Raw genomic sequence first — 24,644 nt, 5'->3', positions numbered from 1 at the left:
TTTTTTTTTTTTTTTTGGTGCATTATGGTTGTATGTAATGGTGGGATTTGTTGTTACATATTCACGCATGCACACAATATAATGATATAATTTAGCCAATATCATTTTCCTGTGTTTCCACTTACCATCCCCTCCTCCCTCTCCCTAGTCCCTTTCCTCTACTGATCTCCCTTTGATTTTCATGAGATTCCACCCACCTTTCTTTTCGTTTTTTCTTCTCTAGTTTCCACATATAAGAGAAAATGTACAACTCTTGACCTCCTGAGTTTGGCTTATTTCAATTAACATAATGTTCTCAAGTTCCATCCATTTTCTGCAAATGACATAATTTCATTTTTATTTACAGTCACATAAAACTCCATTGTGTATATTTACAACATTTTCTTTATCCATTCATCCATTAATGGACACCTAGGCTCATTCCATAGTTTGGCTATTGTGAATGGTGCTGTTATAAATATGGGTATACATGTAATGCAACAGTATGATGACTTTAATTCTTTAGGATAAACACTGAGGAGTGGTATAGCTGGGTCATGCGGAGTTGCATTGTTAATCTTTTGAGGAACCTCTATACTGATTTCCATAGTGGTTGTACTAACATGCAATTCCGCCAAAAATGTAAAAGTGTTTCATTTTCTCCACATCCTCTCCAGCATTTATTCTTGTTTGTATTCTTGATGACTGGTAATCTGACTGGTGTGAGATAAAATCTCAATGTAGTTTTGAGTTGCATTTCCCTAATTGTTAAAAGTGTTGAATTTTTTTCCTATATTTATTGTTGGTCTCTGTGTTTACTCCTTTTCCTCATCTTTGGAAAGAGTTAGTTGGTACCTTACTGAAATGGAGCCAAAGATAATCTATTGAAAGCCTATCATTCTTTTTTCTGCTTCTCTACTCCAATTCACTGCAAAGTGGCTGTGACAAACAAGTATGTACATGCTTGCACAGTAAGTCATATCCTCCATAGTCCTGGGATACTCTAAATTCTAGCTGCCTGACTCCCACATCTATTTTCTTGATTGTTTCCTGTAGGGATTTCAGGTCAGTCAATGTACAGAGGATCGATGTACTTGAGTCAATCAAACTCCTCGGACAATAATAGGCCTTCTGTTTGAATGGCTTAGAAATACTCTGCAACTCCTCTGTCCTTGAGGCCTGGAGACATTATCTTATTATAATAACATTTGGTACTAATGGACTCTGAGAAGCAAGCAAGTTATGTGATCTGCACATGCACAAAGTTAACTGCACTATGTAACCTAATGTAACTTGATGTGACCCTGGAATAGATAATAAACTGGACTGTTTTCCCATGGAGCCCACTTCTTGCTCTTTGCCATCCTGTGTGCTTGCCTCTTTATTAGCTCTCCCCTTAACCCTTATAGCTGGACCCCAATTAACCTTTATAGTTGGCGCCCAAACAGGGACCCTTCTGGATGAGTTGACAGGAGAAGGGATACCTTACTGCCTGGAACAGGCATTGATGCCCATCTCTCATCAACTGGTACCAATCCCACTGGTAAGTTATGGGGAATTCCCTGACTGATGCTTAATGTCGTCATCAGGCTGAACTTTATTTGCTTCATAAGGTTGAACATACTGTAATAATGCTGATCTTGATGCTTTGCTGTCTAAAATAGATTCTTGCTGTCCATGGTAACCAGAGAGTGGGTCCTTAAGACCCAAAGATTGGGAAAACATAGGTTAAAAAAAAATATATGAGGAGCCATGGACTCCTATACCTGTGTTAATGCTTGGTATTTGTGTCGAGAGGCTATCTCAAAACTAGCCTTGACAGATCCACAGACTTCTCTGATAGTCTCTAAGACTGAAGCTTTTCTCAGCCCTCTCCTTGCCTTCCTAATCATCCCTCTCCTCCTTTCCTCCTCCTCCAGTTCAGTCTCCTTTATCTGAATGTCCAGGCAGGCAGCTGCAGAGGAAGAAACTCAGACCTTGGCTCTCTGCCCCCTTAGATTAAACAATGCTAATCAGCCAGAATATGAACAATTGCCTTTTGCTCTGTTTAAAGAATTAAGAAGGATGACGTTGGAGAGTGGAATTAATAGTAATTTCACTCTTAATATGATTGAGGGGCTGGGAATGGGTTATGCCTTTGTTCCAGTGATTGGAAAGCATTGGTGAAGATGGTTACTTCTCCTGCCCAAAATACAGTGTTTTTACAAGAATATTCTGATCTAGCCTGTGTTCAAACTGAGGATAATGCTCAAGGAAATGTTAAAATTGATTATGAGGACTTGTTTGGCAGGGGCAAAGAGGGATATAACAACAAGTTCTATTGCCTGCAGCCGCCATTGCCCAGATTAGAACTTTAGTTTTTAAAGGCATGGTGGAGGATCCCAGACACTCAGGGTCCTTCCAAGTCCTTTACTGTAATTCAACAAGTCTCAGGGGAGCCTTTATTAATTTCATTAACCAATTGACTAAAGCTATTGAAAGACAAGTAGACAATTTGGAAGCTGCCAAAATTCTGACCAAACAACTGGTTTATGAAAGTGCCAACCAAGATTGTAAGGAAATAATGAAATCTGTTTATCATAAAGTGGATACTACACTTTCTGATTTAATAAAGGCATGTCAGAATGTTGGTACTGAAACTCACAAAGTGGATTTACTGGCTGCTGCTTTAAAACCCCCGGATAAACTTAGTTACAATTGTTAAAAAAAAAAAAAAAAAAAATTGGACCACAAAAATAGTCCAATCAGAAATGTAAAATCTGTTATAAAGGATTTCATTGGGCTAATCAATGCAGATCTAAAACAGACATGTCAGGAAACCCATTTACAGTCACCTCCCAACCTAGGGCCAAAGGAGGAGGAACCCTTTTCACCTGTGGATGCACATGTCTCCTTCACAAATGTTTCTAATTCAAACAGAAGTCCTTCCACAAATCCTTTCATGCCACTAGAGGGAGCACAAGAATAGGTTTGATTACTACTGAGGATGCTCATATATGTCTCCTGGGGAAATCTGTACAATTACTACCCAATTCACTGACCTCTACCCAAAGGTACCTTTGGTTTAATTTTGCCCTGCTCCCAAAGTGCTAAAGAAGGAAAACTATAAGTCCTGGAGTGACTGATTCTGATTACACTGGTATAATATACATTCAAGTTTGGTTTCATATGCCCTTAAATCTCCCCCAAAGGATCCTCCATAGCTCAATTAATTTTCATTCCTTATATTTCTGCCCAACAACCCCTGAATGAAAGAGGGAATGCAGGATTTGGTTCCATTATTATTATTAGAGCATGTTTACCTATTACTGAAAATAGACCAAAATTAATCTTATTTAAATGAGCAGTCAATCACAGTGTTTTTGGACACTGGTGCTGATGTTAGTTATACCTGTCTCAATGTAAGCCTCGTGCATGGCCCTTACAGGGGGTCATCCCAGCTTGGGGGCATAGAAGGAAATAATAAACAGGTGGTTTAAAAGCTCTTTATGGTTGCGATGCTCCACCCTTTCCAATCCATAGCAAGTTATTACTCATATTAAACCATACATTATGGCAATTCCCTTCTGTATAGGGGGCAAAGACATCTTACACAGACTACAAAAGTCTATGGAGTCATCTTTTTATAGAGGCCTCTGCAGAACTGACCACCTTGCCATTAAAATGGAAGGTCACCATTGCTGTCTGTGTAGAACAATGGCCATTGTCTAAGGAGAAGGTGGCAACCACAGAGGCCCTCATTCAAGAACAGTTACAATTGGTACATATTGAACTTTCTACAAGTCCATGAAATACATCCATTTTTATCACAAAGAAGAAATCAGGGAAATGGACATTCTTACAAGATTTAAGAGAAATTAATAAATGTATATGACCTATGCATCCACTTCAGTGTGGATTGCCTAACCCTAGTCTAATTCCTCAGGATTTTCCCTTATATGTAATAGGCTAAAAGACTGATTTTTTATTTTTTTACTATTCCTCTCTTTCCTGATGATCGAGAAAAATTTGCCTTTACAGTTCCTGTTTCCAATCATCATAAGCCTGCTCACAGATGTCAGTGGAAAGTTCTTCCTCAAGGTATGTTAAATAGTCCCACGTTATATCAACATTTGTGAATAAGGCTCTTCAGCCTTTCCAAAAATTATTTCCAAATATTCTTGTTTATCATTATATGGATGATATTTTGATTGCTGGGCCAATATTTACAGAAGATACTTTAACTAAATTGCAACACATTCTATTACAATCTGGCCTCCATGTGGCCGCAGAAAAAATTCCATGACAACTCCTATTAAACTATTTAGGACATAAAATTCTCCAATGTTATTCCATTCATCATGTTCCAAAATTGACTCTTCCTTCAAGTTTCCTTAGTTCATTGGCAACAATTTTTAGGACATTTAAATTGGACTCGGCCATATATTTCTTTATTTACTGATACGCTGTTGCCTTTTTTTCAGCTGTTGAAAAAGCAACGTAATCCCACCAGTTTTTCCAATTAACCTCCGCACTGACTGCAGCTCTCCAGCGTGCTAATGAGAAATTATCTACAGTTCTATAGATACTCTCCCAACATTCAATGTTCCTTTATCTCTAATAATGGTTACAGGAAACCTTATGCCTTTGCTGCAGTTGTTGCCATTTATAATCAAACTTATATATATAATAGAGTGGCTATATTCTCCTTACTTTTCAGGAAGAAATGTTCTCCTTTATGCTGATCTGTTTGCTCAATTGATCTCAGATGGTCACAATCGGATTATCTCTTACAAGAAGAGATATTCATGTACTTTATCTTACTTAAGGAAAGACTTTATATTTACAGTATTTACAGTTTTCTTCATATTATCAAGTTGTCTTAACTGATTTTTAGCTCCTATTGCTTTTCATGCACCTCCGGATGAATGCCTTTTCTTATTGTGTCAAGTCTCTCATGCTCCTTCTATAATCTCCTCCATTCCACTTTCCAGCAGAATTACTGTTTATACTGAAGGAGAAAAACAACAGTGTGGTATCTATATTCATTGATTAAAAAAAAATGGACTGATTATTACACATTGCCTCAAGATTCTCCTCACAAGCAGAACTAGCTGCAATTATTTGGCTTTTCATATGCTTCCCACAACCCTAACATTATTACAGATTGTCACTATATAGCCAAACTGATGTTTCATATTTCCTTTGCAATTTTATCACGTCATTGGACTCTGTTATCACTCTTCAGTCTCTTTTACAGGATTGTACACATCCCGTACCGTATTTTTTGTTCCAGTATTTCTTGCTCACATACATAGCCACACTAAGATTCCTGGACCGCTCACTGAAAGAAATGCTCATTCTGATGCTACTATAAATCACTTTATCCTCTTCAGATGCCATGGAATCACACAATTTTTTCATCAAAATTCTCACTCTTTAATGAAAACCTTTTCTATTTCCTCTCAACAGGCCTGTTTCATTGTTAAATAATTGCTCTCATTGCACTCCCTTTCATTCCCCTACTTGGAAACTGTAAACCCTCAAGGTTTACACTCTAATGCCCTTTGACAAATGGGCATTAACTCATTTTTCTCCCTTCCACCCCTATTCCTTTTTACATGTAACCATAGATACATCCTCAGTTCTTATATAGACCAGTGCACATCGTTCAGAGAAGGTCTCAGCCTGTGTCTCTCATGTGCTCCTTTGCATTGCCACCATGGGTAAACCTCATCATTAAAAACTGACAATGCCCCTGTTTATACTCTAGTGCCTTTGCTCAGTTTTGTAATCAACAGACTATACTCTAACTCATGGAATTCCTCATAATCTTACTGGACAGGCCTTAGTTTGAATGTGCACATCACATGCTTAAAACATGCCTTTTGAAACAAAAACAAAAGAGACCTAGCCTTGCTCATGTTAATAATGCTCTCAATATTGCCTTGTTACAATAAATGCTCTTATGTACAGTATGAAGATAATCACTGTTCCTCTGCCTGGGACAGGCATTTTACCCCTAAGGAACCACAACCAAATATTTATGTAAAACACCAAGTTCCAACAGATCCAATATGGTGGGCCTCTGCACCTTGATTACTTGCAGGAGAGGATAAGCTGCAATCTTACTTCTAAAGATCTTCTCTGGATTTCTGCCAGGTGTGTGAAACCTGTCAATCATCTTGAGTTGGTATTGAGGACTTCACAATCCAATTCCCAAATTCCATTTGACACTGGATGAAGAGGACTCTGATTCAAAAAAAGGAACCCCCAACAAGAACAAGAGGCCCAAGAGGCCCTCAGTCTTCGAATTGTCTAGTGACTTGGGGGGATATAGAAAATTTAACAACATCTGCTCAACAATTCCTAGCCCAGATGTGTTTAGAATGTACCCCAGAAAATTTGATTACAGCTCTGTTTGCCAAACTTACCCCCAATTCCACAACCATACTGGCTGCAGAAGACATGTTTGGGTAACCCTAGGATGGCGGCTGGCGTTGAGCCAAGAGGTGGCGCATAATTAATGTTAACACGGTGTGATCTACTACTTGCCTGATTAGTTAATGTCTCCTTTGTGCTAGCGGTCAACAGATATTCCTCATTCTTTCTTCATTGGTACCGAGAGGCGTGCCTCAATTGTGCTAATCCTAACTGATTGACTGCCTTAGGTATATAAGACCTATAGGAAGCACCTAGGATAAGCAGCTAGTAGAAGGGATAAACGGATAAGCAACGGTTAAGCAGCACCTCGGGTTGCAGATTGCAGAATGGAGAAGTAAAGCCACACCTCTAGATAGCAGAGTGAAGGACGCAGGATGCAGGATGCACCTTTAAGAAGAAGCAGCAGAATTAAGAAGATATAGATCTCTGAAAGTGTAGTCTCTCTCAAGCAAAGTCTCTTTCTCTCTCTCTCCTCTCAAAGCCTTTCTTCCTCTATAGCTAGGGAACAAGTGAACAAGCAAGAAAGCAGCGCACTAAAGAGAAAGATAATAGAAGTAGCTCAGTTTCCAGTCCACCTACGATAAATACCTGTGCAATTGTTGCTGCAGGCGGTAACAATATCCGCGTGACTCTTGCGCGGGCGGCAACAGCTAGCTATTATTGTGTTCTTTCTCTGTTGTTGTATCCTTGTTGGTGGTACCCCCGTACTTAGTGGAAATTGTTAATTCTTCTAAAAAATTGTATCTGTCAAGTTATTCTTGTTGATAAGGCTGCTATTGATTATTTGCTGTTGTTACATCATAGGGGATACCAGGAATTAATAGTATGTGTTGTTTCAATTTAACTGATAATAGTAACCCCATTCAAAGGGAATTGGATCAACTTAAAGACATGGTAAAGAAGGTGCACAAGATGATGGAGATGGGGATTATTAGACTGGTTAACCTCATGGTGGGATTATTAGACTGGTTATACTCATGGCTATCAAATTTACATGGGTCAAACAGCTTTTCATTGGAGAATGTTTATTGATACTTGCCTTATTATGCTATGTTTGTTTTTGCCAATGTTTGCCTTGCTTTCTCCCTCCACCTTCCTTAAGCAGAAGACAAGTCATGTCTATTCAACAGGCCATACAAAACAAAAAAAGGGGAGTTGTAGGGATTTCAGGCCAGTCAATGTACAGAGGATCGATGTCCTTGAGTTGAGCAAAACTCCTCAGACAATAATAGGCCTTCTGTTTGAATGGCTTAGAAATACTCTGCAACTCCTCTGTCCTTGAGGCCTGGAGACATTATCTTATTATAATAATCTTTGGTACCAGTGGACTCTGAGAAGCAAGTAAGTTATGTGATCTAACTCACTACGTAACCTAATGTAATTTGATATGACCTGGAATAGATAATAGATAATAAACTGGACTGACTTTCCACGGAGGCCACTTCCTATTCTTCGCCATTCTGTGTGCTTGCCTCTTTATTAGCTCTCCCCTTAACCCGTATAGCTCGACCCCAATTAACTTTTACAGTTTTCAAACCAGAAAAGGAACGGGGTATAAATTATTGCACCCCCTTAAACTCAAAAATGTGATTAAAACATAAAAAAATGTAAGTTTATACAGTAAGAGCATTTAAAAAAAGAAACTGAAATAAATAACAAGTCAACAAAAAACAAGTCATAAAATCTAAAACCAAAGAGGATGAATTAAAATTTAATAGAAACAAGATAATCTAGTAAAGTGAAATAAACAATAAAAAGAAAAAAAGAAAGTCAAAGGCTGAAGATTTTTAGGAGTTGATAAATTAAATATGAAAACCAAAAAATTATAACATGTAGACAATGCAAAATATTACCATTCTAAAGTAGAGATTAAAATTTTAAGACAAATAGTCACACACAGTGGCACACACCTGTAGTCCGCAGTACTTGGAAGGCTGATACAGGAGAATCACTTGAGTTCAGGAGTTCCAGCCAGCCTGAGCAACATAAAGAAAGAAAGAAACCTTAAGGCAAACAAAGGAGAAGAAAACATGAAAACAAATGATGAACTCAGTCCTTATTGGAGTCTAGCTGGATTAAACATCCAAGCCCCATGGTAGAGTACCTCCTAAATGGGTAGTTAAAGGGTTTTAGCTCTCTCCTTGAGGAGCTAGAGTCCCATATTTTCAGTTGGCACTTAACACAAGGGTTCCAGACTCTTGGATCAAAATAGCAGAAATCTAGAATCTCCTTGACCTTTTACAAACTTCCGGACAAATCTTGATTGTTTTGTTCACGGATTTACAAGTACACAAGCCTACCTGGGAAGAATAGAGACCACACCTGTTGTGTCTTAGTCTGTTTGGGCTGCTATAACAAAATAGCACAGACTGGGTAGCTTATAAACAACAGAAATTAATTGTCACGGTTCTGGAGACTGGGAAGTCCAAGTTCAAGTTGTGGACAGGTATAGTGAGGGTCCATTTCCTGGCTCACAGATGACGCTATCTAGCTGCATCTTCACATGATGGAAGGGCAAACATGCTTGGTTCTCTCTCTCTTATAGGGTTGTTATGACAAGATTGCAATAAATCACTGAGTCAATCTTGAAGCAGGAAATGGAACATTTGTTCACCAGCTGGTGGGTCAAGGGGAGGTTGCAAAGCCTACACCCTTCGACTCTTTAGGGGTTAGAGCACACCTTTTAAAGCATGTCAGTACATTAATCATAAATGGCTGTTTCTATGATTCAAAACTACAAACAAACATCATGAAATCTAAAATCATAAGCAGAAGGGGAAGTAGGTCAAGACAACCCTAGTTGAGTACAATATAATAATAGTTACTAATGTCCAGATAACATTAGCATTCTATGCAGTTAGGGTTGCCCAAGAAAAAATGTGAACCAAAAAGGTAAACAGTTTTACATTGTATAAGAATTGCCATTTTGTGTTGCCAAACATGCTACACTAAGCATCTGTTGGTAGGTTTTCTCACAGGAGAAGCATTTCTTACATGACATAGAGTTTTAAGGTAAAATGGAGTCTGTTGGTCATTGCCCATAAAGCCCTGATCCATAACAAGTACTAATGGGTACTAATCCCATTAATAACCTTCCAAAAGGCCATAGAGGGAATTAAGATTCTAACAGTTGGATTTTGAGGGGACACAAACATTAGCATTCTACTTCTTTGGTCTTCTCTGGACACACATATATTGTCCATTAGTTCATTTGACAGCCATTTATTGATACCTTATTCCATACAATGCCTAATTGTAAGTACTGGTGATACAGTACCTACCTTGGTTGAGAAAGATGATAAATAACTTTTGCCGTGACAAGTGTGGTAAGTGCTCTGAAGGAGAAGCACAGAAGCTATCACCATGACAAGGAGGAATGTCCTGGGAGTCATCAAAGGTTTCTAAGGAAAGTGTTTGCTTATTGGACTAGAACAAACTAAGCCAAAAGGAAGTGAAGAACGTTGTAGCTAAAGAGAACTGCGTGAAAACTCCACGCAGAAGAGGCAAGCTGAACATTGTGACCAGAAGACAGACAGAAAGGCCAAGAGGAAGAAAATGCAAATGAGATGAGCAGGGGCCAGAACCTAGATCCTGAAGCCACGATAAAAATTTGCCCTCCCTTCCTCCTTCCCTTCCTTCCTTCCTCTTTCTTTTTTTCCTTCTTTCCGAGTGAGGAATATTTGACCCACTATTTGAACCCAGTGGAAATGTTGCCTTTGATGTTTTGATTCTGTAATTATGAACACAGTTCAACTCAAATCACAAAATTAACAGTTTCATCCAAAAAGCATGTTTCTTGCAATAAATAATTTTAATTTCTTGATAAGTTACCATATAGATTTACCTTGATTTCAATTCTCCCCATTTATGCTTTATAAAATCAATGTAAGATCAACTTTACTGTAAACTTTCAAAGAAAATTTGTTTCATCAATTGTTTTTGCCCTCAAGTTTAATTTTCAAGGGTCTAGTTATAAATTTTCTCAAGGTTTGATTCCTTATAGTGATTTTTAATTAATCAGATTTTATGTCATTTTAGCCCCTTTCAATATTATTTTATGTCAGTTATGTCTGTAATATTCTGAGTTAAAGAAATGTATTTTTATTTATTTTTTAGCTAATCCATGAGAAAATCTTGATTCGTTTTAATTGTTCTGTTGAAGTGGTTCTCAAATGTGGCAGTCTCAGAACTCCTTTAGACTCTTAAAAAATGTTGAGGTTCTCAAAGACCTTTTGTTTTGTGGATTTTAACTATTGATAGTTGCTGTATTATGAATTAATTTGATGCCTTTAAATATTAATGTTTTAAAATTACAATAAAATCACGTTTACACACGTATTTTATTAAATATAACTATTTTCCACAACAAAAGAAAATGAGAAGAGTGGCATTGTTTCACATTTCTGCAAATCTTTTATATGTGGTTTAATAAAGGACAACCGCCTTCTCCTACCTTCCAAATTGTTGTAATATCAACATCATGTAGGACTCTAGAAAACGCCCCACCAGAATAAACGAGGAAATACCTCACTATTACGATGAAAGTACTTTTGTACTAATGGATCCTGAAAAGGGTCTTGAGGAACCTCAGAAGTCCTTAGACCACACTTTGAGATCCGCTGATCTCCGGAAACGTTTCCCAATGTTTTTGACGTAACAAGAAAACCTTCTTTTCATAATGATGTATTTTAAAAGCTTATTAGGAAAAAAAATGTAACTCATGATACACATGCGATTATTTCTTAAGGAGCACTAGGTCTGTGCCAGTTTAATTTATATTGAATTTATATTCAAGTCAAAGAACCCACCGAAAACGTTTTGTGCTCTCTGGTTTCTACGAGATTACTTCCACTGTGAAAACTATTCTTTTTTAAATCAGTGTGTGTTCATGTAGAAAGACACAGCAGTCAGACTTGGAAACTCTTGTAAAAAAGAGTTTGGGTTTCCAAGAAGTAGAAAAAAGGAATACAGATAGTGGTTACGAACGTGCACGTTGCAATCTGGCTGAGCTAGGTGGGAATCGTGACTTCATAACATGCATTTGCTCTGTGATCTCGGGTATGTTATTCTCCTTTTGTGAGTTTCCGTTTCCCTTCTATAAAATGGAGATGATAATATTAATTTATCAGCTGGATCATTAACAAAGATGCCGCAGGTAAAGCAAAGCACACGGAACCTGGCACCTGTGAGCACGCGACAGGTTTTGATGGGCACCTTACATTCCCAGTGCCTCCTACAGTTCCCAGCCCGGAGCCAACACCCAAGGATAGTTTGGGGGGATGAAGACAGGGGCACCGCTTCAGGACAAAGGGCACACCTGTCCTGACGCTGGTGCCTGGGTCTGGAAGACTTTATGAACATTAAGTTTAGGAAGTGTGATTTACGGGTCAGAAACGGCAAATGCCAGAGAATCTATCCCGAGCTCCCCGCGTTTGCATCACCAAAGACCCGCCCACATGCGCTCCCTGCGCTCGGCCGGATCGTTCGACCTGATCGGGGATCGTCAGATCGTCGCTGGCTGCGGGAACTACTCTAGTATCGCGAGGATTCAAGCCAGGCGGTCGGAGGGAGAGAGAGGCGGAGCGAGAGGCGGGCGGCACGCAGCGTCCCCAGAAGGCTGTGCGTGTCGGCCGCTTCCTCCCGTTCTTCCGTCCGAGCGCGTGAACGGCTCTGTGCAGGCTGGCCATGGCGCTTCACGTCCCCAAGGCCCCGGGCTTTGCCCAGATGCTCAAGGAGGGAGCGAAAGTAAGGGGTGAAATGAGAGGGTGAGGCGGGAGAGCCGGCGTGGGGTTGCGGCGGCTTCGCCGGGCCTGCTAACGGGCCGGGCGTGCTCCCCTGGAACGGCGGCCGGGGAAGGAGAAGATTCCAGAAAGGGAGGAAGGAGTACCCGAGAGACTCGCCGCCAAAACCCGAGTCATTTTTGTTCTCCTTATGCCGGGGAGATCCGAGGCGGCAGTGTGGAGGATCCACACAGTCTAACTGGGGAAGCGTCTTGCGGCTCCTGCCTTTTCTCCCTCCGTCAGTACAAGGGGACTCACTAGGCTCCTTAAAGGGATTTGTAAGAGTAAAGTTGAAGGACGAGATAAAATTGCCCTAGGAACTGGGAGGCCGATTAACACACAGTTCATGGATTACAGGCTGGGGAGGGAGAAGGAGGCGGCCCTCCCGACAGGAGGGCTTAGATACAGGAGCCAGCCAATTCTTGGTTGCCTCTTTCCAAATGAGAAATTGTGTTGGTAGTAGGACAATCCAAAGGGTTTCTGGTCCCAACTTAACTGTAACCAGCTTATGGTCTTGAACATAATTTCAGGAGCATAATTTTTTAAAAAATATAGTGTGGTTGAATATAAGGTTTTATGGAAGGTGGAGGGAGCTAGGTTCTTGTTTATAGGACACACTTTGGAGGTAACTTGTATACTAAGTAAATGTCAGGATTTAATGTATATGTTGGTTTTTTTTGTTTTTGTTTTTTTAATAACAGTTGGTTACTCCCCTAAAAATGTCAGGCTGAAATCTTAGTTTTAAATTTGGTACTGCTGGGCTGGAGTTGAGGCTCAGTGGTAGAGCACTTGCCTAGCTTGCATGAGGCACGGGGTTCGATTCTTGGCACCACATATAAATAATAAAAATAAATAAAGGTCCATTGACAACTCTTAAGAATATATTTTTTAAAAATTTGGTACTGCTAACTCCGAAAAGATACTTTACCCTGAGAAATCTTACATCCTTTCTCTAATTGGACTTAGCACTCCTCCCCTACTTTTCACTACACATAAAAATTAAAAGCCTGGGTTTTGATGTATAAATAGATCTCTGTAGTCCCTAAAAAGCACCCTTCTTAATCATTCAACTAAAGAGGAAATTTGTGGCTCATTTAAAGTATCAAGCACCATGTTTATGTGTGTAAATCTTGCGTGATTGACTCAACAATCCTGTGAGGTAGGTACTATTATTGTCTGGATTTACAAGTGAAAAAAATTGCCCAAGGTCATATAAGTTAGCCAGAAACTGAGATTGGTAACCAACCATTCAATATCTGGACCCCATGTATGAAATACTCCAACAATATTTTTATTAGAAGAACAGCAAAGACATCTTGTGCTGGGAAATTCTTGTTTATTGTCTTGTTTTATTTTACAGCATTTTTCAGGATTAGAAGAGGCTGTGTTTAGAAATATACAAGCTTGCAAGGAACTTGCCCAAACTACTCGTACAGCATATGGACCAAATGGTAATTTCCAAATTCATGTTTTAAAAACACAATAATGGAACCCTGTTTATTTTTCTTTCAAACTTGTTTTGAGGGTTATATTTACAGTATGGTTTTGAAAGTTTATTTCATTGTTCAGTAATACTAGTACATTTCCAACTTTTAATCAGCAACTTAGATCTCTAGAAAAATAGCAATCAAATTGTTATTTTTATTATATTGGAAGGATATAAAAATTATAGCACTTTCACTTCCCGCTCCCTTTTTTTTGAGACAGAGTCTCCCTTAGTTGCTCAGACTACCCTTGAACTTGTGACACATGTAATCCCACAGACTCAGAAGGCTGAGACAAGAGGATTGCCAAGTTCAAAGCCAGCCTCAGCAACTTAGGAAGACCCTGTCTCAAAATTTAAAAAAGAGATAGGAATGTGGCTCAGTGGTTAGACACCCTTGGGTTCGGTCCCCAGTACCAAAGTTATAATTAAAAAAAAAATTTAAAGTGACCTAAGTTAAGGGAAACTTTTCTCTTCTTACCTTCAACTATTGAAATTAAGATACAAATCTATGGAATAAGCTTTAAACTAAATATAAGTAGATTATTTTGATTTTTATACATGTTAACATACTTTCCGTTTATTGAGCACTTTTACTTGCCAGCATGTTGCAAACAACTTGTAAATCAGCTATAAGATTTGGCATACTTCTTGGTAACATGGAAAATTAGAAATGAAAGATGTAATATGGATGTGTAATCAGGGAAAGCCCATTGGTCTATGAGATAGAATGGAACATATAGTATGTATTGAATTTTTACAACACTGTTTAAGAAGTAAATACAGATTTGTACTTCTTGACTATTTTCCTAGGTGTTTGGGAAAATATTTTGAGTAATAATGGTTTTTTTTTTTTAACTATTATTTTTGAGGCATGAACAAAATGGTCATCAACCACATGGAGAAGTTGTTTGTGACAAATGATGCAGCCACTATATTAAGAGAGCTAGAAGTAAGTTCTTTCTTTTTGAAACAACCAAGAAATGTTTTGATGGCATCAAAAATTAAGTATATTTTATGGCATAGGTGAAAATTTCTTACTTCAGATTGAATATAAAAGGGCTACTTTTTCCACCTTGAAATTTTGTTATGCAGAGGTATAAACAGCTCTAGGTTTAATGTTTTAAACTTATTTTTAAAATCTTAAGTTGTTAATGTTTGGAGGGATTAATGATGATTAAACATTTGCTAATAATGTCAAATTGATTTTAGAGTGACAATAAAGTGAACTATTCCAAAATACAGAAATACCTGATAAGCAAAACTTTTTTGATCAAACTATTTGATTTTCGAAAATAAAAACAAAAATAATCAGAACACTAAACAAAAATTGGAATTTTGCTTTATTCAGCAGCAGTTTTGATATTATGACCTATAGAGTAGATACTACTGGCAGGGTTATGAGGAAGGTCTGGCACCTAAATGCACATAGCCATTTCTCATATAGCTGCATTGTAATTGAAGGATATGTTCAATCAACTTCAGGGAATTTTCCTAAAGCTTGGCCTATAAAGAACTTAATCTTGTTTTAAATGAAACTACAGATACTTTAACAACAGTATTTTCAAGGACATATTTAACTCCTCAAATTATTTGTGGAGGAGCTCATTGTAAATGTTGATTTTATACGCTATGATGTTCTCAGAAATTATTAAAGTATAATAAGGATACTATCAAGATAACAATAGCACAGTATTAACTGGTTTTTTTACGGCCATCACTACTCACTACTTGTTTCTGTAAAGGTATCTGAAATGAACTCCTAAGAACAAAATTATGTAAATATTTATAGACTTTTAAGAAAAATTTTACATTCCTTTTTTATAAATCAAAAGTGATAGCCCTTATGGCAGGAACATATAATGAAACTAATATTGAGGGTCTTAACCAAATTAAGTGATGTCTGTTTTTCTCCCTCTAAAGACTTAATATCTGGATATAGTGATAGGAATTGCATTATTTTAAATTTAAGGAACACATAATGATGTGCTGAATCTTATGGAGTTGTGTGTAATGGGTGACTGCCATCAAAAGATGTGCTTCACATTTCTTTTCATTTGTAGTTAGGTATTTGTGTTTATAGACCTAGAAGAGCTTGATTTTCTTGTGACCACACTTTTTGTAGCATAGATTAATCAAATGGTATTAACTGACTTACAGGGAAATTAAAGTCTGTTTAAGAAATGGAAATTAATGATTTTATGTTACTGTAAGGATCAAATGTTTGTACTCGGTATTCCTTTTTATACCAGGTACAGCATCCTGCTGCAAAATGATTGTAATGGCTTCTCATATGCAAGAGCAAGAGGTTGGAGATGGCACAAACTTTGTTCTGGTATTTGCTGGAGCTCTTCTGGAATTAGCTGAAGAACTTCTGAGGATTGGCCTGTCAGTTTCAGAGGCAAGTGTTCATTTTATAATTTACTCCTAGTTAATTTTTGTCTGTATATTGCTTAAAATTTAAGATCGTTAGCAAAGGAATAGCTAACATTGAGCACTTTACTCTGAGCCAGGAATACATGTACTTCATTTGCAGTACCATTTTATCATCAGAACAATCCTGTTAGGCCCGATAACCCATTTTCTTTTCAATGAGGACAGTGAGAAAAATGTTGCACAAGATTCTGTAGCTAGTAAGTGGAGGAGCTGGAATTCAAATTTGGGTTGTCTCCAAAACCTTTTCTCATAACTAGTAGGTCTGCCATACATTAGCCTGTAAGTATACTTTTGTCATTTTATATCAATACCCACATTCTTTGGGTTATTAAAAAAAGGACTTTAAGTCATGTGAAAAGTATGTGTTTTAAAGAAATGCTTTTGTTCTTTTCATTTTAGGTCATAGAAGGTTATGAATAGCCTGCAGAAAAGCCCATGAGATTCTTCCTGATTTGGTATGTTGTTCTGCAAAAAACCTTAGAGATGTTGATGAAGTGTCATCTCTGCTTCGTACCTCCATAATGAGTAAACAGTATGGAAATGAAGCGTTTCTAGCCAAGCTTATTGCTCAGGCATGTGGTAAGTACTAGTAAATGAAAGGATCCAAAATTAAAATATCTTTAACATGACTATAATATTTTCTCTATTGTCTCAAAATATTTTTTTTATTTGTCTCATTTTCTTAACAGTATCTATTTTCCTGATTCTGGTCATTTCAATGTTGATAACATCAGGGTTTGTAAAATTCTGGTAAGTTTAGAAAATTTATTAACATTCTGTAAATGAGTCAGTTATTGTTTGCAAAAAAAAAAAAAGATCTAAAATTAATTTAGACACTTGGTGCTTAACTATCTTTTGAGCATCATTTTATAACATTTAGTATTACTAGGTTCTGATATTACTTATTAAATTCAAGTCTGTTGACATGTTTCCTATTGTCAGTTTTCCCTGCCATCCTGTTGGATTGAGAATAGTGTATAAAGCAAAATACTAATTTCTTTGCCTTCTTTGTGTATGATTAATTTTTATAATACACTTGGACAATTTTGAGTGGGTGAATGTTGTTTTTACCCTTACATTAATAAAATTCACAATGTAATGATAAAATCAAAACATTGAGGGTTTTTTTCTGAAGTACATTTTTGATAAAAATTTTCATGTGCTTCATAGTAGAACATAGTTGGAATGGTTTAGCACATTGGCATACCAATTACTGTGGTTGAATTTAGCTTACGTAGTATGTATGCTCTCTATGTATTTGTAACTGTGCTATGTGTCTTCTGTCTCCACACACCTTGCTTGTTAAATTGCAAACCTATCAGAGCAGAATTTTTAACCTGGCACACACCTGTAATATCAGCTACTCAGAAACCTGAGGCAGGAGGATCACAAGTTCAAGACCAACCTGGACAACTTAGTGGATGTAGCTTAGAGCTAGAGTACTTAACTTAGCACAAGGCCCTGGGTTCAGTTCCCAGTACCACCACCAAGAAAAAACAGATATTTGTTCTCTGTTCATTCTCTAGTAGTGAAAACAGATATTTGTTCTCTGTTCATTCTCTAGTAGTGATTCCTGATTTATTGGCACCAAGTAATTTGGTAAGTGGATGAATAAATGACTCAAAGTAGTAGTTTTCTACCTTTAGTTCTTCTCAGTACACTGAAGAACAAATTCCCTTTCATAACAATGGCTCATTCCCATAGTGATTCCCACCTTGAGCAGAAAGGTCTTTATGCCCACCATCACATCCTATATCCCCAGTTTTCTGTCTTGGTGTATTCATTTTACAAAAGGCTATATTTGGTGTATACAGAATCAACAACTTGGAACTAATGATGATCTTGGTATTCAATTTCTTAGGGCTCTGGTATCTATTCTTCTTCAGTATTGCATGGGATGGTTTTTAAGAAGGAAACCGAAGGTGATGTAACTTCTGTCAAAGATGCAAAAATAGCAGTGTACTCTTGTCCTTTTGATGGCATGATAACAGAAACTAAGGTATGTAGACTTCAAAACTTAAAAGTGAAAATTTGTGTTGCCTTTTCATATTACTGTTTTTAAGTTTCAATGTAGAATTTGCTCTTAAACTAGTAAGTACCTCATAATTACTGAAAACTGCAGGGTCATATGTATTTTTAAGCCAGATTTTATATTGATGTCTAATTCAGTTACTAAATTCTGAATTTGAAACATTAGATGGTACCAGTTTTGTTTATATTCTATAATATAGCTCTTGACATTTCAACAAGTGAAATATGTTGAGCACTCTTTGAAAATAGTTTTTTTAAATGTTGACTTTCGGTAACATCTGAAAAAATTGCTAATATACTTTGAAATTTTTAATTGTTTTTAAAAATATATATTAAGTTTTAGGTTTGTATTTGGTTAGCAGTAGTTGGCTTCATCCCTTCTATTCTTGAAATCTGAAGTGTTACTTTTGAAAGGTTTTACCAGATTTGGGGAGAGGAGTGACCATTTAGGAATAATCACACAGTTAGGACAAGTTCGAGAATTATATCCTTGCTATTTCGGTTATACTGTTTGGTTTTTGTAAAAGACAAAAAGCAGAACACTTGCCCAACATACCTAAAATAGCAGTATTTCTCCAACTTTTCCACCAGAGTACTTGTTGAGGAGCACATGCATCTCTTTTAGGAGTGAGGAGGTCAAAGAGGAGCAAGCTGAGAATTCATTGATTTCATATAGATTTTGTATTCTGCTTCATAATGCATGCATATTTATTTTCATGTTTTCTCCCAAATTCTTAGATTATTTCTTAAGTTATATCTTATCCTATGCCTTTGAACACCAAAGCAGTGAAGTGGTTTTAAAGAGAATACTTAACTTGTTTTGCCAGGGAACAGTATTGATAAAGACTGCTGAAGAATTGATGAATTTTAGTAAGGGAGAAGAAAATCTCATGGATGCACAAGTCAAGGCTATTGCTGATACTGGTGCAAATGTCATAGTAACTGGTGGCAAAGTGGCAGACATGGCTCTTCATTATGCAAACAAATACAATATCATGTTGGTGAGGTAAGAGCTGCATTCCATTAACCAATATAATAAGTGGTTTTAATACTGAAATACCAAACAAGTTCAACAATTGTATGAAGGTAGTTAATAAAAGGAAATAAGGTCATATAAATTATTAGATCGAATAGCAAAAAAAATTTAGTCTAGAGGGATAGAAAGTGCCTCTGCGAAACCTCACATTTAATCAGTGAATTGAAGAATCAATCAGTAGAAGAGGGAGAGGAAAAAGCATTCCAGGTAAAAGGAACAACTTGAGATGATACATAAGCCTAGAGCTTATGTTCGTTTGTAGTCCATGAACACTTATATGGAGAACACTAGAAATACTTACCCATTCCCATCTACTACCATTCCTACACCTAATCAGATGTGCAGAGTGAATCATTGTATTCTTCTCACATGCACAACTGCACACAGCAAAGCAGTTTTATGTGTATATACCACGTCCCTGGTGTTTTAGAGCTATAAACCTCTGATTTCCTCAAGTGCAGATGGCAATAGGAAAGGTAGCAGAATGATTCGGACATAACTTTCCCATGTTCATATATGAATACACAGTGAAACTCCACATGTACACCCACAAGAATGGAATCCTAATTAGAATTAAGTTATACTGCATGTATGGATAATGTCAAAATACACTCTACTGTCATGTATATCTTAAAAAAAAAAAAAGAAGAAATTTAAAAAACAAATATATCTGACCCCAAACTGGGTAAGCCAAATATGGAGGAGGGTAGCATTTCATTGTATTCAAAAAGCACAGAGGTAAATTTAGTTTCATGATAATCTACACATGACAACTGAAATATCTAAGCCTTGGTGTCACTTCCTTAATTTTTTAAAGTTTCCTCTGAAAAAAGGAAAAATAATAATGTTACTTGTGGACTGATATATGGTTTTCTATTTGATATCTACACTTAATATGCTATGTGTTCGGAATTAAAAGTTCTATTTAAGGTCTTTTATTTTTTAAAGGCTGAACTCAAAATGGGGATCTCAGAAGACTGTGTAAAACAGTTGGGTGCTACAGCTCTTCCTAGATTGGTATGTATTTCGAGAAATAATCAAAGATGGTTGCATCCATTTGAATTTTATTATAACAGTCTCTTTTTCATAGACTCCTCCTGTCCTTGAAGAAATAGGACATTGTGACAATGTTTACCTCTCAGAAGTTGGAGACACACAGGTGGTTGTTTTTAAGCATGGTATGTAGTAATTGCAAAAGGTATTTGTGTAAATGTGAGATGTTTGTTTTCTTTTACTTAATCTCTGAATGTATTTATTGACAGAAAAAGAAGATGGTGCCATTTCTACCATAGTACTTCGTGGCTCTACAGACAATCTAATGGATGATATAGAAAGGGCAGTAGATGATGGCGTCAATACTTTCAAAGTTCTCACAAGGGTCAGTATTAGCAAGCAGCTTCTTTAGTAATCGCTAATGTCTTAAAAACATAGTTGGTGCTTCTGGGCATTCTGAGAACTTCAAAATGAGTGGTTTAACCAGGCATGGTGGTATACATGCCTGTAATCTCAGCTACTGTAGAGGCTGAGGCAGTTGGAATTTTACCTACGGCTTAACCTTTCAATTGCCAAAGAATATGATAGTTTCTTAAAATGACTGTACAAAGGACTTAATGGCAAAGCAAGGGTATTTCTTTATTGTTAAATTTTTTGTTGTTTTTTATTTTAATGTACTACCTAAACAGTTGCTAAAGCATTGTTCACAGTGCCTTATCCGTAGAAATGGCAGATAAAGAAGACAGGGCTGTCCCCATTCTTCACTTTGGTCCTGCCTTTTCATATACTAGACACTGCAGAAAGAAAATTTGCTCTAATCACTCACATTTACCAAGTTTATAAGTAGATTTTGAGTATTGGTGCCTGGTTGAAAACTAGTCTGATGGAGTACTGGAATCTGAAAAGATAAGTGAAACTGCCTTTTTTTTTTTTTTTTTTTTTTTGGTGTGTGTTTGGACAACTTAACAGGATAAACGTCTCGTACCTGGAGGTGGAGCAACAGAAATTGAATTGGCCAAACAAATCACATCATATGGAGAGGTATGGCTTTTACTATATAACTTTCTTCCTATTGCTTGAATTGAATAAAATGCAATAATAAACACATTTTGTTTTAGACATGTCCTGGACTTGAGCAGTACGCTATTAAGAAGTTTGCTGAGGCATTTGAAGCTATTCCCGGGCACTGGCAGAAAACTCTGGAGTTAAGGCCAATGAAGTAATCTCTAAACTTTATGCAGTTCACCAAGAAGGAAATAAAAACGTTGGACTAGACATAGAGGTATTTGAGAAAACACCATGGATTTAATTGCTTTGTGAATGCACAACTTAAAAATAGAAGCAGTACATAAAAAGGAAAAATCAGAAATAGTAAACTGATTTTCTTAAAATCAGTTTTTATTTTATCTGATGGAGGAAATTTTTAGTTTTCCTTTTGTTTATTAATACTCATATATAGTACTTAAGCATGGTTACTTGTGTGGTACTTAGGAGTCGTGCATGCAGGTTTTTGTTTTTGAATATAAACATTTTTACCTGAAATAATTTAAAATAAAAGGATGGAAACTGTTTTGTGTTGACAGGCTGAAGTTCCTGCTGTAAAGGATATGTTGGAAGCTGGTGTTCTAGATACATATCTGGGAAAATACTGGGCTATAAAATTGGCTACTAATGCTGCAGTTACTGTACTCAGAGTGGATCAGGTGAGCAAAAGTGAAACCTTGATATTTAAAAATGATAGTTTCAATATGGCTCAGCAGTGTTTTCACAGAACCAGAATATAGCATAGTTCTAATTATATTCAAAGGAATTTCTTTACCCCCACACCTTAGAGATGTTCAAGTACCACCCCGCATTTTTTAAATTTTTTTCTTCTGTAGTTTTAAATTATATTGAATAATAGTGAGAAAACTGAAATCCATTTGCCCACAGAATTGTCAAAGCAAGTAGAAAGTTGTATTTGTTAAGGACACATTATATATACAATGTGAAAATCACATGAAATTAAACTTGGAAGAAATCCTAGCTAAAATTAATAGAAAACTATACTTATCTCTAAGCACAATAAGGACCAATTGATGATTATTACATAACAAAGTAAACTTTTTTCTGAATAAGGAATGACTCTTTCATAGCTAGAGAATGACCAAAAATGGAACTGGGTATCCACTTTCAACTTATCAGAAATAAGCAGAAGGTCTTATTTCTGGGAGTGTATTCCAGTAGTAGGACACTTGCCCAACATGGAGGAGGCCCTAGGCTGAGTCCCTAGTACCACAAAATAAAAACAGAAGCAGCTGTTTGCCAGATTTGTTAATAGAGGGGTTCTGTATCTCCTTATTAGGTAGTTTGTAGTATAAGAATATGATTGAGTTTTTCAGTAAAGATGATAGGGCCTAGGGATATAGCTCAGTTGGTAGAGTGCTTGCCTCACAAGCACAAGGCCCTGGGTTCAATCCCCAGCACTGCAAAAAAAAAAAAAAAAAAAATAGAAGCACAAGGAATTGTTGATTTTTAGAAATCATATGTGTTAAGAATAAAAAGGAGAACCCAAAGTGGAAGGGGACACGAGTAGCTTAAGTAGACTGAAACGTGAACAGAAATTCTGATAGCGGAAGTTCCTTACCTGAGAAACTTCTCCGAATGTCATGCAAGCCTTTAATTCCCATCACAAAGGAACTTCATACGTTTTGGCTTTAAACTAGGAAGCCTGTTTTGTTTGATGGTAGGGAAGGTTATTGGTTTGTGCCCCTGGTCTTTGCACTCTGCACGTAAAGATATGTGAAGAACCCATCCAACTGCATTAGCCAAGCTGGGGTTAGTATAAATTCTAATCTTTTAAAAAAGTCAGTTGTGCTTGACTTTATGCAATATATGTTCTAGAAAGAGACTTGCAAATTACTATAACCATGGGTTTGTGTAGTAGGAGCTGAATTAATCTTTGTTCAAATGTCTCTTTAATTCATGCTCAAAGGAAGTATAGTACCCAAATTGATAGCATCAACATCATCCAAGATCTTGCTTAGACCTAACTCCACACCCACTAAATCAGAAATTCCAAAGGTCTAGCATTCAGCTTTAATAAGCCCTCCAGGTGATAGTGATACCTAATAAAATTTTGAGAACTGTTGTTCTTTTCATTTTTGTGTTGCTGGGGGTCAAACCAAAGGCCATACGCATGCTAGACAAGCTCCCTACACTGAGCCACATCCCCAGCTCCCTTAGGGTTTATATTTCTCATAGAGGCTTCTGAAAAATGGGTATGAAATCTGTTCAATGTAGTAAAGATGTTTCATAGTTCATGTTACTTAAAATATAAGTCAAATCCCTTGATGTTGTACAGAAAAATTTCTTCATATAATTGGGAAAGCAGTGAATATTAGTTCATCTTAATGGTTTTAGTTTTTCCCAAACTTATTTGAGCCCACAACAGCTTTTTTGTTTTAAAATATAAATCTTTAAGATGTGAAATGGTTATATTGTACTTGGGGAAAATGTTGGCTAGCACATTTTAGATAAGCTAGAGAGGCTTGTGGCTTATTTTTTTAGTTGCCAGCAAACGGTGCTTGGATTTGTTTTTGAACAAACACTTGGCTACTGTTTGGTTCTCATGGGTAGTAGATTTCATTGTTAAACTTTTATGTATCAATTACTTTAGATTATAATGGCAAAACTGGCAGGTGGACCTAAAGCTCCTAAACCACAAGGAAACTGGGATAAAGATGGTTGGCAAGATGAACTTCATATATAAATAGCAAATCAGGTGCCATACTGACTGGTTTATTCCAGTGATGCATGCAAGACTTTCATGTGTCTGCTTAAGTTATCAAACTGCTTGTTTTGGAATGTCCTTTACTAATCTGTGTGGGCTTTGTTGCCATTTTTACCTACAAAAGCAGGAAGATTTCTCACTGCTGAAAGTTCACTGTAATTTCTAATGAGGAAGCTAAACAACTTTGCTATGGTGTTTCATATGCAGTATATAATTGATTGCTTATATTGAGATGATTGCCTAATCTTAAAATTAGGCCAAGAGAAAAATAACTCAATTCTGAAGTTTGAATTTATACACAACTTTTGTGTTCTACAGATCATCATGGCTAAACCAGCTGGTGGGCCCAAGCCTCCAAGTGGAAAGAAAGACTGGGATGATGACCAAAATGACTGATTGAATGGCCTAAATTCTTACTGTAGGTGGAGGTTGTATTTGCAGTAGTTCACTAGGAATTGCCTAATGGTTTTCTTATTCTCCTTAAATTAAGAAGTGTTTTGTGTTTGTATCCTTGGCTGAATGATAAAATAAATGTGTTGTTTTACTCTAAAAGCCTCACTTTCTGATTGACCAGCACTGAATTTGTTTCAATCTTGTAAACCCCAGCAGTTCTACAGTGAAACTGATACAGGTACATTAAAAATACATTGGCGATTATAATCTAGAACTTGCATATCTTGTTATATTTTTATATATATAGAGAGAGAAATA

At 36.8% G+C, this 24,644-nt stretch overlaps 1 protein-coding gene across 1 annotated transcript; it reads left to right on the top strand.

Moving 5' to 3' along the window:
• Positions 1 to 12,000: 12,000 nt before the first annotated feature.
• Positions 12,001 to 24,485, top strand: Cct8 (chaperonin containing TCP1 subunit 8). The gene is given in 20 exon segments (XM_047565249.1): positions 12,001 to 12,147; positions 13,543 to 13,633; positions 14,538 to 14,617; positions 15,918 to 15,930; positions 15,933 to 16,066; positions 16,501 to 16,516; positions 16,519 to 16,684; positions 16,791 to 16,851; positions 17,963 to 18,100; positions 18,960 to 19,138; positions 20,117 to 20,132; positions 20,134 to 20,160; positions 20,162 to 20,185; positions 20,259 to 20,346; positions 20,431 to 20,546; positions 21,131 to 21,202; positions 21,280 to 21,340; positions 21,343 to 21,443; positions 21,745 to 21,864; positions 24,252 to 24,485. Coding segments are annotated over 20 exon segments (1,641 nt in total). The 5' UTR covers positions 12,001 to 12,087; the 3' UTR covers positions 24,330 to 24,485.
• The last annotated feature ends 159 nt before the right edge of the window (positions 24,486 to 24,644 follow it).

Source organism: Sciurus carolinensis, chromosome 9, assembly GCF_902686445.1.
Source record: "Sciurus carolinensis chromosome 9, mSciCar1.2, whole genome shotgun sequence".
Taxonomy (NCBI): domain Eukaryota; kingdom Metazoa; phylum Chordata; class Mammalia; order Rodentia; family Sciuridae; genus Sciurus; species Sciurus carolinensis.
Note: the sequence above shows the minus strand (reverse complement) of the source record. Positions and strands in the feature narration are given on the sequence as shown.